At 48.0% G+C, this 15,341-nt stretch overlaps 1 protein-coding gene across 1 annotated transcript; it reads right to left on the bottom strand.

The window, feature by feature from the left end:
* Positions 1–1,439: 1,439 nt before the first annotated feature.
* On the bottom strand, positions 1,440–15,069 carry RSBN1 (round spermatid basic protein 1). The gene is made up of 7 exons (XM_084276052.1): positions 14,633–15,069; positions 10,211–10,881; positions 5,637–5,774; positions 5,070–5,212; positions 4,084–4,251; positions 3,462–3,570; positions 1,440–2,861 (listed from the first exon to the last, which is right to left on the bottom strand). Exons 1-7 carry the CDS (start codon positions 15,039–15,041, stop codon positions 2,400–2,402), a joined length of 2,100 nt encoding a protein of 699 aa, XP_084132178.1. The 5' UTR covers positions 15,042–15,069; the 3' UTR covers positions 1,440–2,399.
* Positions 15,070–15,341: the final 272 nt, after the last annotated feature.

Raw genomic sequence — 15,341 nt, 5'->3', positions numbered from 1 at the left:
CCGGGCCCCGGCCTCACGTCACGCTCTCCCCCTCGCTCTGCCAGAACAGCATCAGGGCCAGGCCGGTGATTGAAGGAACACGCCTGTATTTACAGCTGCGGGGGTCAGGGTAGCCCATCCACCCTCACACGGGCAGAGCAGGGCAAGGCCGGCACCGCCCTCCAGCCAGGGCCACGCCAGGGCCCCTTCAGGCACCAGTCACAGGTTCGCCCAAGCCACAGTCTGACAGCAGCAGGAGCCTCCGGCCTTCCTCCGCCAGCCATCCGACCCGCCGTGAGAGCTCAGAGGCCGTCCACCCCCCTCGCCTCTCCGTCACACCTCAGCTCACAGCCAGGCTGGTGCTCGGGGCTCTTCGTCTGTCCAGGCTTCAGCCCCACTGAGGTACCTGCAGGTGTGACAATCGCTGAGTGACTGTGCAGCGCTGGCTGCCGGGGAGCGGCCACCTCACCGACGTACCTCCACTGACCCCAGAGGCGGGAAACGGGCACCTGGGAGACTTGGCAAAAAGGAAAACACACCCTTGGGGGTAACAGGAGCTGCGCCCGTGAAGGATGAACCAAAGCCACTAGTGCCTGGGAGGAGTTTTACTTTGCACAACCCTTAAAGCCATGAAATCCCTCTCAACAAGTGGAAAAAAAAAACCCCACCAGAGAACAGGCTTCATCAACTGGACTGGGTCACCTAGAATCTCTGCCAAGGTTAAATTACACCCCTGCATGAGTCACAGTAGTTTTCACCATAAGAGCTTTCCATTCTAACACCTTATTTACACAGATTACTAAACAAGTCACTACCACTTCCATCTGTAAATCAGTTTTAAATTGAAGTATTTGCTAGTCCTCAGTTTTGTACCGCAGACAAACACATACACACACATAAGGAGTAACACAGGCTCTAACTAATCACTGCAGTATCTTTCAATGATTATTCTTATCAGTTTAAAACAGTGACCTCTACACTGAGGTGCTGATATGCATATAAAAGCCTACACAAACAATATTGCACAAAGTAAGATTCATAATAGAGTAACATATTTTGGAGACCCTTAAAGAGAAGAGTAATAATTGATATTAAAGAGATGCATCCAGAAATAACACAGCATCTTTGCTTTTGTCTAGTCTAACACAGCATTTCAACTCTTTCCTACCCCAGGGAGGATTAGAACAGATGAAGTTAATCTGGAGACAGCTTATGTTGCACCAAAACCCAAACTTGTACTCTAAGTGTGGGGAGGGGGAAGGGACAGGACTTCTTTTGATGACTGGAAAGGGCAGTCATAAATGGGGTGAGTGAACATCAAGTACAGATTACACATTAACATCCAGAAATACTGAAAGATCATTTAAAAGCTGCTGACAGCTGACACTACAGATTCGGCACGTGCCACTGATTTTTTCCACAGTACCTGGGCACCCAGAAGCTACACATGGAAACAGCAGTCCAATGCCATAATACATTTTATTGTGAAATAGTAATACAGAACTTCCTAGAGTAAGGACAGCCTTACTGTGTAAGTCAGTTACCAACTCAATGCTAATATATTAAGTGCATCAGTACAAGGGCAAGTGTGGTTCCATTGGACACATGACGACCTGATCGAAACAAGCTGCCAAGTTGGTTAGTATTTTAAAGCCTTAAAGTGCTCAAAGATAGCAGTTTCCTCCACAAGACTACCAATAGGTTCTCTAATTTTGACACTAGTATTTACTCATGTTCAGGGAAGATGCGTTTTGGAAGCAAACCCCTCACACCAAACAACATAAGCAGTGCTATGGAAAGTGTTAGGTCAGTAAGTCATTGCATTTCAACAGGATCAGACTCTTTCCTCAGTTAATTTTACTGATCACCTTTGTAGGAACTGTAAGAAGTGGAGATCAATTTCTACAGCTTGTATATAAATCCAACTTTTATATAAACCAACATGTCAAGAACAGACATACCAAAAGTTTTCACAAATCATCAAAAGTGCTGTGCTTTCTTTTCTTAAGCAATTAAAATGAGATGGGAAAGTCACTTTGCAAGTCTTCTACAAAAGCAACGCTCTCTGGTGAAGATTAGAGATAAAAGTAAAAGTAGGGAAATAACACTGACCAATACAGTTGAACCATTTTATGTTTCTGGAGGAATTTCATTCTGACTTTGAGGAGATAATTTGTTATCTCTTTACTTAAACAGAAAGAAGTGGTAGACCACTGTTACAGGTTGTACTAAGGGGTTAAAATACAACTTGAATTTTGCATAATCTGTGTAAAAAAGATATGCTTGACATTTTGGAATGTCACCTTTCTTTATAGAATTATAGGCAAGATTTCTCCAATAAAACATAAGCCAGTTATAAAACTATAACTTCACATCAAAATTTTAAAAAGTTGTTAAAAAAATGTTTGATTATATACATATCACACAGAAGAGCCTGCATGATCCTGTGGATTGTGTTGCTGATCAGACTCTGTTTTAAAACCTGGAAGGGGCTGGGCCACCTGATCTGGTTGCACAAGTCCTGATATTGAAGAAACAGAGGAGGAGAGCACCCCTGTCGTAAGCTGCACGTCTACACCTGGTTCTTCAGGCTCTATTTTTACACTCACACATTGGGGTTCACCTTCTGGCTCTGTCTTTCCAGGAACACTACTGTTCAAGCTTGAGTTGCTCTCTGCATTCTGAGAAGTCTCCCCCACAGGGTGATACTGTTTAAGTCTTATGTGCCAGGCTAAGCTGCAGACTGCTGACACTGTTTTGAACTGATGAATGACATTTCTAGGGATGAAGTAGATGTCATTGTCACACAACTGAATTCTAGCATAGCGAATGCCTTCCCGTCTCATTTGGTTTAGTTTGGCTTCATCCACCCATTGAACACACTGAGAGAAGGAAAGATGGCAGAGTTAGTGGTATACTGTTCCAACAATCCTGTATCCACCTATTTTCAATGCACCCTGTGTCTAAACCAGAACGTTTCTGTTTAACAGGTAAAGCTTCAAAGTTCAATGAGAGCTGGACCATCTAAGTATAATTTATCTAACACACACATCTGAGGATGAGGACAATGAACAGTTAAGAGCATCCTACAGTTGGTAACAGTAGGCTTGACTTGAGGCTGCACTGTTTTGGCTGACAGGACTGAGTTTAGAGGCCTTCACATCCCAAGACATCACCAGTATATTAGGAAAAGCAGAAACTGGCATACATGACTACTTAATCAACTTCTAATTGTTTCTATAGCACATCCCATGGCTCTCAGCATAAAGCCCAGCTTGGTGGAAAGGAGCAGCAGCTGGGGTAGACAATCATTCCAGGTCCCCTGTACCTGCACTATTCTGCTCTGAAACAGGAGAGGGGAAATGGCCCCAGAGCTGCAGGCTGAGGGCGCCGGGGCTGCCAAGGGGCTCCTACACTGCAAACCTGTCAGCAGCTACTGCCACCACCCTACGAGCAGGCTGTCACCAGGGAAGATTCAGTACCTGGGACACTGGAGGTTCATGCAGGTCCAACTGCAGTCTCTGCACAACATCCGTGAAGTCTTCAGCATGGAAGCAAACCACATCTTTGGTTATACGAGGCTGGTCACTCCTGGAAAGAGATGAGAATTCCAGGAGTTGTTGAAACAAGGAGTTAAAAGAGAATTATAGCTTTTTCTAGCAGAAAGTTTCATAGACCCTACAACCTGCTCCAGTTTCACACCGGGCATGAAGTCTCACCACAGGTATCATTTTGGAAAGGAGGTAAAAGACACAGATCTCTCTTTTCTTGATGCATGCCCAGCAGGAGTGATGTCTGCACGGGCAAATACTGTAACACTCCTGAAACATGCAGGAAGTAGGTTCAAATCACCACTACCAAAGGCCTTGAGGCTTATTTTCTATGTTTGTTGCAAACTGCTGTTACAAGTTTCCTCCTGCCTGCAGGAGGGGTACAATAGGTGCAGAACTGGTGCTTTTCCAGCTCTCAAGCACACTAATTACAGGGTTCAAACAATTTCTTTCGTTACACTTGTTTTCCAAGATTTTTACTGGGTTTTTTTTGACTAGAGCCCATTCCCAATTACCCCTCCCACTAGGGCAGCCCCTCCTCAGCAGCACCTACCATTCCCCGAACTGCACAGCCTTCAGCACACCCACAGCAGCTGTACTCTGCCAGTCGAACCCTTGGCCCACGTGGTCAGCGTGAGCTCTCGTCCTGTCCTCGAACAGGACCTCGCGGGGCTCGCTGGTCCGAGGTAGGTACTGGAGATTCTTTATTTCATTCATTGACCTAAGGCAGGATAGAGAGACACACTAAAAGAGGTTTTAGACTACTCATAAATAAATACTTCTATTAAAATAATCTTAGCACTGTGTGCTGCAGCCTTAAATAAAATAAGTCAAGGACCAAAGCATTTCCCTCTGGGTTCTTCTAGGTATTGACTTGACAATACAAGACTGAGGCAAACACAGCAAAGTACAAATTCAGACTGTGACAAACTTCATAAAAACAAATATCAAATCACCAAAAAGAATTTTTGTTCACTTCTGCTGAAAGAATTCTTCCAGGAATTTAACAGTGTGTAAAAACAGAGCTACTTTAATGGATAAGGAAGTTCAGTTAGTTGGGAGTACATCTAAAATCCTGCTTGGAGTTACAATTAAAACATGCTTCCAACTGAACACAGCATTTCCTGAGAACACAAGCAGTAGCACAAATGCTTTAGCACCAACATTAAAATGCAACACAAGCAGCACCACTTTACATTTTACCTGTGCCCACCACTGGATTAGATCTCACCACACAACAAAGATCAATAAACACACACACATATCTCCTGGAGGGTAATAAAGGGGGTTCAGTTTTAAGAAAGCATTGATCTGGGACATACTCCTAGGAAGAGTAGTGACATAAAACAACCATCACAAGTGACATCTTTCTTTATCCACTGAGCCAACTAGAAACAGAAGTGAAAATGAAAGACTTCAGTCTGTGAGGCAGCCTTCTGAAGGACTAGGTGCACAAAGTACTGAGGGTTTGTTCTCACATCCAGCACAGACACAACAGCAAGGTTTTACCTCTGATACAGGAAAGAAACAAAACATTACCGGCGCCGCTTGAATGGCGATTTTGGCATATCAGCTGTTGGAATCATCTGCTCCCCTGGTCTCACCCACATTATGGGACCATCATCGCTCTGTGACCTGCACTGAAGTCTGAGACTAGAGAGCGTACCCCAGGGCAACGTCATCTGAGAGAAAACAAAACCAGAACAACCCACAAAACACACATAAGACAACACTGGGTGAGATAGAGGAATTAAATGATGCCTCAGGTATAACTGGTTCAGATTTGCTGACAAAAGAATTACAGAGAAACTAAAATAAGTCTGAGGGGTAAAATATATTCCAGGCCAACTTTACCAAACTTTGGTTTAGGAAGTTGTTCATCATGTATACAGACTACATAAAATATGATTTTTAGAAATCCTTTACACAACTGTAGGTACCTAATCCAGTACCTTTCATCTGGACACAGGAAACAATCTACCTCTGCAGCCCAAATGAAAATTCTTTAAGGTTTCCAATTACTTGGAAATATATGGAACTTAGTAACTGCTTAATTATTTATTAAACTATTGAACCTCAAACGAAATGGCACAAGTTACTGCTTACTCTGAGAAACGGAGATTCTTCCAACATGTCTAGAAACTCTGGGAAGTAGTCCCCAACTTCTTCATCCACTGCTCCCACCAGGCTGATCTGCCGCATCGGTCCCGCTCGGTAGGTGCCACAGCAGTACGTCCGATTGACCTGCGTGGTCAGGAGGGGAGAGACAACACCACTGCAGGCTGAGTTCTGCTGCAAGGGGTCAGGATCCAGTCATGCAGCACATCAGGCCACAGCCAAGATCATCTTGAACTCGCCCACATTCCTTTCACTAGAAGTGCCTTTGGGAACACACACACAGGAGCCCACTGGGCAGCGGAAACACTTCTGAAGGCTGAGTAACAGCACGTCAGGATTTGAGTAACTCAGGAGCAGTTCTACACTTCCAGGGGACTCCAGCAAACGCCACACACAGTTTCACTGTGAGTCAGTCTCTCACCAGCCAGATAACACTAATTCCTGCTACATTTCAGACTGCATGGCCTTGGAACACGTGCGCTTTCATTCCAGCTCTGTTCCAGAGGTCCTTCCCCTAGGGCTGCAGTGAAAGACCCAGGTGTCCCTCAGGCAGTGGTTCTGATAACACTGTTACAAGTGTATACAACAGAATTGGACAGAAATAGAGGAAATGGGTGGTCCAGCTAGAAACTGAGTGGTCAGGGACACACTTCAGTGATCACCTACAACAATTTTAGCATTGCTATTTACAATGTAACCTGCAGTGCCTGCTGGGGACAGGAACACTCCAATCTCACCTACAGCTCTGACACCCTCTGCAGCACAGACCATCCCCTTTCCCCAGGTCATCCGGACACTTTTCTTGCCAACTGCCTGTTCCCAGAGGATGCTGGAGTCTCGCTGTGCTCCCCTGATCTCACCCTAGGGACTGCAGCTACAGCATGCCATACGGCCACAGAGTAGGTTGTAAGCAGAAGCAGCAGCTACTCCAGTTTAAAGGGTCAGAACTTCTGCTGTAATTAGTCTGTTTTGTACAGTCGGTTGTGCCTGAGCCCCAACCTTCCATGGCTCTTCAGCAGCCACTCTACGTGGCAGGACAGGCACAGAGGGTAAACTGGCAGCGTTATCACACACAGGTGGTGTGACCCCTTTCAGAACTATTGGCAGAAATACACATGAAGCAGCTTGTTTCTACTGTTAAGTTCTGCAGTTTGGCAGATCTAGTTAAACTACTCCCAAGAAGTTGTTCAGAGGTAAATGAGGAGAGACTAAAGCCACAAGAGTTACAGCTGCTGCCACAGATTTATCCGTGGATATTTCCCTTCATAAGGACAGGGGTTCAGCTCACTCCTGTTTCCAGAGTGCTCCTCTCCTCGGGTTTGTACACACGCAGTTGGCAGCTCCACAGTAACTGCACACACTTCCATTTAATTAAAAGCTAAGTGGGAGCCAAAGATGATTTCACATGCAGCTTTACTTGCCAGCCAGCTGCTGCACCACATCACCTCTACCTGCAGGTGTAGTTTACACCCCAAGTCACCCTCAGAACTTCAAGGTGGGGCTCCTGGACTCCACCTCCACCAAGACCAGCAGCTGATGGGCATGCACAGACTTCTGGGTGTGAACATGCTGATTTTATGGACCAGGCACCATTCAGGGGCTGTTAATTCTTTTTGGCTCTTGCCCTAAGGGAAAGTTAAGTCCCCAAATTCTTTGAGAACGTCACTGGTGAAGGTTCATGTCTAACATCAGTGATGTGCCTGAAGGCCATTCAGAGCAGCAGCACTGGAAAACCACAGGGTTAGTCTAGTCCTGTGCACCTACGGGCTAACTGGGACTGCAATGCTCTGGTCCTTCAGCCAGGGAAGTTTAACTGCCCAGTACTGTTAAAGGAAGAGGAGGAAGGCTCTCTGGGAAGTAGCCTTACTCAAGGTTTCCTCTACTGAAGCCACCTGTTGAGATTCACTAGTATTTCACAGGTGTTGGTCCCAGGATAAAATGAACCACAACACCATATGCACTCTTGCCTTGTAGTATTTTTAAAGGCAATGGAAGCTTCAGAATTTTTCCCTCTAGCTTCAAGAAAAGCACATATGAGTTGACAGCAACAGTACTTTAGTGCCTTAAATCAGCTTTAAAACCAACCAGGCAAGCGCTTTGCTACAAGGAAACAAGCAAGGACCCAAGCAGGCTTACTGCTGGCACCAGAAGGGAAGGAGGACAGCCTGACATGCCACCACAGCAAAGGTTGTGTGTTTGACCAAAACCTGCCCACTCTTTCAGTTAAGTCCATCAGGCTGAAGTGATAAACCAAACCAAGTCAGTGGTACAGATCTGTAATTTATCCATTTCATACTGTTCAAGAAAAACACCCACAAAACACCGAACTGCCCTTGCAGAATAGGAGACTTTTTCCAGGAGCCAGCAAAGTTAAGAGGGGACAGACAACCAACCTGTGCCACAGCTCATTAACCAAAGCAGTCAGGAATGCAGTAACCTTCTCTGACAGGATGCTGCAGCAGTAAAGCTCACCCTACTAACACCCACTGGCTGCTTCTCCCACCTCCTTCCCAGCAGGAACATCAGCTCACCTAAAACTGCTTCCCCATCTCTCCCAGCACCCCATTCCTCAGAGGCAGCTCAGCTGCTCTATGAACCATTACAGAACTGATGGGGCAACTGAGCAGCTGCTTCTTGGGAAAAAGCAAAGTGTTTCTGAAGTCCAGTTATGGTCCAGTTCACCGAGGAGAACCCAGTCACAGTCCCAGCACTGAAGTACTAGAACAAACCAACCCGAGCCAATCCAAGCCAGAACCCAAACAAAATGCAGAGAACACTGAAGCTGAAGTGTTGTAATACACAGAAACCAGTCACACTACAAGATACATACTGCCTGCTTTGCTGTAAACACTCAGTTTACACTGTCCTCACTGCCCCAAGCACATCAGAATTCACCTTGCATGGGAGTTAATTATTACTAAGCTTTTATGAAGTCTTCCCCATTCAAGTCCTTACTCTGCACTGGAGACACTTCCCACTAAAGCTACACAAACAGCTGGAAGTTGTACAAGCCAAAGGTCACCTTAGTTTTCAGTTAACAGATCAAAGTTTGATTTCTGAACACCAAGTCTCCAGGACTCAAGGCTACCTAATGCTCAAACCCTCCTTGCACAGCGCAGCAAACAAGGTTCACACAGAAGGTTCAACCTAGAACAGAGGTGACTGAGTATCTTCCATTAAAGTGGGTATCAGAGCACACACCAGCTCTGTAACACGATGATCTGCAGAGACACAGCTGGGAAGTGCTGCTGCACTGCTCAGTTTCTCACCCTGGAAGGTCCAAATGTGAAGCGTGGCCAGTCTGGTCACTCCTCCATGCAGCTGCCAAGGAGTAGCAGTAACACTCCCCCTGCACTCTCCCAAGCAGGGCATTTCAGCCTTCTCTAGCCTGTAAAACTCTAGTTTTAGCAGCATGCAGCTACCATGGTTGAATCCACCAGCAATTTAAAGGCATTCATTTTAAACTAGATACTTTAGCATCATCTATATTACCTGAAGGGTCCCGTTTCAGCTGTCTTAATACTTGTGAAAACCAAGCTCAATGAGAGCTGCAACAACATAGTTCAGCCAGAGAGGATTAACCAGGTCACACTGAAGCTGGGTTCAGGGAGGTGTTTTTGACCAACTGAACCTTATGTCATGACTCAATCTTAATCAAGTTTAGACAGTACTTAAAATAGAATTAACTGGAGTGCCAGCACAGGCTATGACCCAGTGAAACCTCTGGTTTATCCCCATACATTCCCCACAGATGTATTTATACTATAAAGCAATTCATGCTCACAAGGCAGGCATCCACCAAGGAAAGGTGTAACTGTTCAATATCCAGCTGGCACAGGTTAGCCCTTTTAGGGGGTCACCACACATAGTCAAAGTAAATTAGACCATAATCATGGCACCCAACATGGATAAATCACCAATACTGAAGACTTCAGAACATAACCTGTGGACAAGCTCTCATCTGCAGAGCACACGTCTGTGCTGTGCAGAAGCATCCTCACTGACAGCTGTCTGCAGGCTCAGAGATGCTCCTGGAGCACCACACACTGATGCAGCTCTGCCAGCACAAAGAATTACTTAACCCCAGACACACACATCACCACAGCTCCAGGGGTATCAGTAACAGAGGTCTGAACACAGACACTCAAATCACAGGGAAATACAGTTTAAGAATTTAAGCTAGTTTAAGCCTAGTGTGACAACCCAGGTGATGTTAAAATAAAAGCTTATTCTAACTACACCTCTCAAGCTGGAAAGTTTAGAGAACACCCAGCATCAGCTACTGACAGAATCACAAAGTAAAACAAATGAATTTCTTGTGAATGACATACTGAAGCTTGGGAAGCATTGTCATTACAAATATTAACACTGATTTTTCTACTCAATATATCTGGTTTGGGTTGGGGTTTTTTTGTAGCTTTGAATTTTAATTTTTTTATTTTTAGGGAAAAAAAAGTCAGTGCCTCACCTATTTTAGTGCAGCCCTGCTCTGGGTTATTGACATTAATCAGACTAATCAACTTAGGTGTCATGCAGCTTCTGTGCCTCTCAACAGTTCTTACCTGAGAGTGAAAATTTGAAATTGTTGTTGTTTCAATGTCCTTCTTGCCCAAAATTTCCATTTTCACTGGAGTGTTAGGAAAGTTAAAAGCAAAGTAATCCAGGAAGTCTGGTAAATAAGCAGCTGCTCCATGCACTATGGCTAACGCATAGTAAGCTGCATTCTTATCATTTTCACTGAACGACAACGCAAGAAACTCTTCTGCAAATCTCTCCATCTCCACTGGAGACAAAAATGAGAGTTCATCCATGTAAGCATGAAGGACCAGAGCACCCCCATTGGACTGATGTTCTTCGTGAATGAAGTTACTAAACTTAGTGCCAGTTTTCAGGAAGCTGCTGCGAACAGAGTGCTCCTGGTGTGTCACAAACGGTGTCTGTACTCCCTGGGGTATTCGATACTCCTGCATACCCAAGTTCAGTCTGCAGAGCTGCTCATCCTTCAGGTATCTGAAGGATTCCTTGTTCATTTCTAAGCTATCACACTGTCCTTGAGACAGAGTCTCTTTGTCAATGCGAGTGAGCCCGGCGCACACTGTCTGCACCTCCTTGTTGTACATCTTCAGGCGCTTCCCCCTCACATCCTCCCGGTGTTTCTTTTTCTTTTTTTTCTTGATCTTCTTCACAATCAGACTGTCAGCTCGCTGGGTTTTGCCATTCTCATCTGGAGTTTCTGGCAACAACAACAACAACAAAGCAAGGTTAGAGTTCTGCAGCTGCAGCACACCCACCCCGATAAATTAACACCTTCCCCTTGCTAACACTATCTGCTTCCCAGGAAGACTGACCAGTAGCAACACCTTGACTCTCCACTTGCAATACTTAATGATACAATAAAAAAAAAAAGCAGTCTGCCTGGTTATTATGCAAAGAAAGCCTTGGATTAAGGACAGCTTCCAAAACTCAAGCTTAGTATTTGAGAAGTGCTTCCACTTTTAATAGACTTATTAGAACACCTTTAAAAGGAGTCCCCGTTTCAGAACATCTATAATTAAGTGCCTTCACTTCTGACATTTAAGGCAGAGCCACGCAGGGAAGGGGATGATGTTTAAATGTTACACATACTTGTTTCATACTTCCATTACAGAACACTTCCCTGATTCTGGATACACAGTAGAGAAGCAAAACAGTGCAGCTGAAGAGGTACAAGCATGACTGACATTTACAGGTAAAAACACAAAGGTGAAGCAGTTAACTTTGAGCAGCAACAACAACAAACTCTTAAGACTACTGATCTTTTAATTACTAGAGCTTAGAACTGGTATTTCCCAATACTGAAGATGTTGTTAAACTGAACAGTTTTCCTATCAAGCTGAGCACTTTGGGTAAAGCATATAAAGCCCTTTTTACAGTGTGGTTAGCATCGAGTTCCATAATGGAGTTGTCATACATTAATACATGGTCTTTTATCTGACACTTCAAGCTCAGAAAGGGATTTTAAGAGGTAGCACTGTTCCCTCAGCCCACTTCACTTGCAGCTCCTTACCCCAGTTACCGGACAGGACAAAGCATGAGAGAAAGCAAAGTACCAGGTGAAAGACACCACTCTGACACTTCAAATCCCTACCATACACCCACCCTACTCGACTGGTGAGAGACTTTGCAGCTCTTAAGCCTCTGTGCCAAGGCACCTGCCCTCAGCACATGGCTTGCTGAAGAGCCCCAAGCAAACACCGACCGGTGTGGATGGAACACAGCGGCCAGGCTTGTGCTGTGTAACTGCACACTAACAGAAGAGACCCGAAACATCACATCCACGCCTTCAGCTACCTTCAGTTTTGCAGTCAACTACCTACTCAGTTCAGAGCTAGAAATTGAGGGGTGGTTGGGTTTTTTAACGCTCAAATCAGCCTGTAAAAGGCTGAAGGCTGAGAAATAGAAACAAAGTAGTTCTGCCAGGCAAAATGTAACAGTTTTTAATTGCTCATCTCCTAGGGATCAACTAATCCAACTAATATTTAGCAGGCAGCAACAGTAGTTAGACATCCAGGTGGTCCAGCTGTAAAAAACCCTCAGTTTAAGACAAGGCTTGAAAACTGAACTAAATCAAAGAACTATTTCATACCAACAGCACACATAAAGCTCCAAGAGCCACGTTCCCAGGACAGCCCTGGTGAGGAGCACAGCCTGCTGCTGCAGGTCACCTCTGACTGCAAGATGCAGAGCCTGAAGCCTTCCAGCTTCCCACCACACAGGGCTTGGTGCTAACAGCATTTCCACTCTGACTACAGCCTATCGCATTTGTACTCCCTCCTCATTCTGCTGTAGTACTGGAGATGTTACTGCCCCACAATGAATGGTGCAATGGTAACTAACACAGCTCCAGGTTACTCAGCCTAACACAGGTTCTCTGTCGTTACTACCTTGGTCTGGGTGCTCTTCAGCAGAGACAGTTCAGCTTCACAGCACCCGCTGAAAGGAAGAGCATTACTCACGGAGCAGAGAGCCGATTGCTTCACACTAACTCCATACAATTGTCTTTGGACCTGAAATACAAGTTTTCACAGCAGTGCTGTTCCTTCACAAACAGCAAGGGCCCTTATTTCTGTAGTGCAGCTAGGGAAACCAGGAAGAGAACAGCAGTATCGCTGTCAGCCGAAACAGCCCTTTGACTAAGCCCTTCTGGAAGTCTCCAGAGGAGAGCGTGCACGCTCACCCCATCGCTGAGCTCCCAGGTACAGACACTGCTTTTCCACCTGCACTGAGCACACTAAGCACACAGGAGAGCCGTGTCCCAGCAGGACCAGAGAGTCTAAACAAGGATTTCATGCCGCCGCTGAGCTGCTGGGAATACTTCCTTGTAGATGCTTCTAGGTTAGTGTTTGGTTGTTAAAGACGTCTTACTTGAAGCATTTCTGATTTTACATACAATTAGAAAGCCCAAGATACACACTTGTTTTAATTCTGAGTATCTTCCTGCTTGCAGATACTCCCTAGCAGACATACAGCTTGCACCCTGCATTGTGGCACCCCCAGGGAACACCGGTCTGTTTTGAGGAGAGAAGCTCTCCTGACTGCTGCCGTATCCGCTGAACGCTGAGGAGTAACCCCTGTAGTAAGTGAAGCTAAAGAGACATCACTGGATGCCTGACAATCTTGAAAGAAATACAGTTTTAATTATTCCCTTAAAGAAGTGGAAACGGCCGCCAACACCTCTAACACAAAGAAAGCTGCAGCCAGGCCCTACAAGTACAGGTGTAGCAGCAGTGCCAACAACTCAGCTAGTCTAAAGCCACCAGACATCACATGTCAGAACACACCAGTACCACTATTAAACAGTAAAACACGCTCGAGATGTTAACTGTCACCTGTGGCCAAAGATAAGAACAATAAAGCCAAAGAAATAGGCAGCTTGATTAGATTATAGCTTTTATTTCTATGCATAAAGGCAGGAGAAGCGTTCCAGCCCCATCCCAAAGCCCACGACATATACAGTCTAGGGCAAGTATTGAAGAGCTTCAGACCTTCAGATCCCAAGCAGCTTTCCTTAACAGATCTGGAATTCAGATGACAATTTTAACAGCACTGAAGTCTTTGTGAAAATAAAAAATAAAGGCCTCTTGATTCCTGGTTTAGGGCTGACACGCTGGGATGCTCCCAGCCTACCCAGGCACACCTGTTTATTGAAGTTTGCAACTTGCAGCCAAGCAGCTTTTATGGTCTTTACTCAGACAGAGCGTTGAGGAGTGTTACACAGGGGTGACACGCATCTCCCTGCAGCAGCTGTCCAGAGCTCACGCTACAGCCCTGACTGCTGCCAGCCTGTGCATCCCGGGTTCCTTCGGCACGGTACCTTCACAGATACACCCAGAGCACAACTCACAACACGGTCTCTTTGCTACAGCAGCTCTTGCAGCTGCTTTTGGTCTATGCAGCGCTCACCAAGAGGGTTCTCGCTATCAGAGAGCTGAGAGCAGGACCCAGTCACCCTGTACTGCTTAAAAAAACCTCAAAGCCCCACAGCCCTAGATCCAGAGACTTCTGGGCCTTCCTCGACGAACCGCAGGGCAGCTCTGGGAGACCAAACACAGCGAAATCCCCCCAACACCCGACGGCACCACGAAAACGCTCCAACAGGAGAGCAGCTGCCGGGCTCCAGCCGGGCCGTGCGGCGGGGGGAAGGCGCACTGCCGCCCAGCCCTCCGCTCGCTGCCACCGTACGAGCGGCAGCTCCGCAGGGAGCGGCGACAGCCGCCGCCGGCCGCTCGGGCTGCCCCGCGCCTTCCTCCGCTCCCGCCTTCACCCGGCCGGGGCCGAGCCCGAGCCAGCGGCTCCTCCGCCGAGCCCCGGCCGGCCACGGCAGGCGGCGGGCGAGGCCGCCGCCGGGGGACGTGGCGGGCGGGCTGAAGCGGGGGCGATCCGCTCCGGCCGGGCTCCGCCGGGCACCCGAGGCGACCCGCGGCCGCCACCCCAGAGCTCCTCACCTCGCTTGCCGGGCCGCCCGGCCGCGCCGTCCGCGGGGCTGCCCCGCCTCGCCTTCTGCGGCTGCCCGGCGGCCGGGCGCCCGGGCTCGGCGGCGGGGCGATGCCGGTGGTGGTGGTGGCGGCGCTCCTCGAGCGCGGCGGGCGGCGGCAGGCTGAGCGGGGAGAAGGCGAAGAGCCCGGCGGCGGGCAGGCCGGGCAGGGCGGCCGGGGGCAGCGGCTCCGCCGGGCCGGGCCCCGCCAGCAGCGGCTGGCTCAGCCGGGCCCGCTTACCGCCCGCCGCCTCGCCGGGGGCTGCCCGCCGCCGCCTCCCGCCGCCCCGAGGCCGGCCGGGCCGGTCCCCTGAGGGGAGCGGGGGCGGCTCCTCCGGGGCCCGGGACACGGCGCGAACCGCAGCGACCTGCGCAGCCATTTCACGGGCTCCCTCACACACATTTAAATGGCCCGAGCGCCAGGCGGCACTGCGCAGGCGCCGCGCGGCGCCCCCTGGGAGCCGTAGTTCGCGCCGGCGCGCCGGGAAGCGTAGTCCTCCGGAGAGCGCATGCGCGGGACGCGGCGCGGGGGAAGGAGGGAGGGAAGGGGGGGGCCGGTCACGTGCGGGGAAGGCGGGCGCGCGACGGATGGCGTCACGCCGGCGTCAGGCGGTCCCTGCCGCGCGACCGGGCCCATAAATAAACTTTATTTGACGTCATCTCGCGCGCGCCGCGAAGCG

The sequence above is a fragment of the Gallinula chloropus genome (genome assembly GCF_964237585.1).
Source record: "Gallinula chloropus genome assembly, chromosome: 27".
Lineage (NCBI taxonomy): Eukaryota > Metazoa > Chordata > Aves > Gruiformes > Rallidae > Gallinula > Gallinula chloropus.
This window is presented reverse-complemented; position numbering and strand designations above follow the sequence as displayed.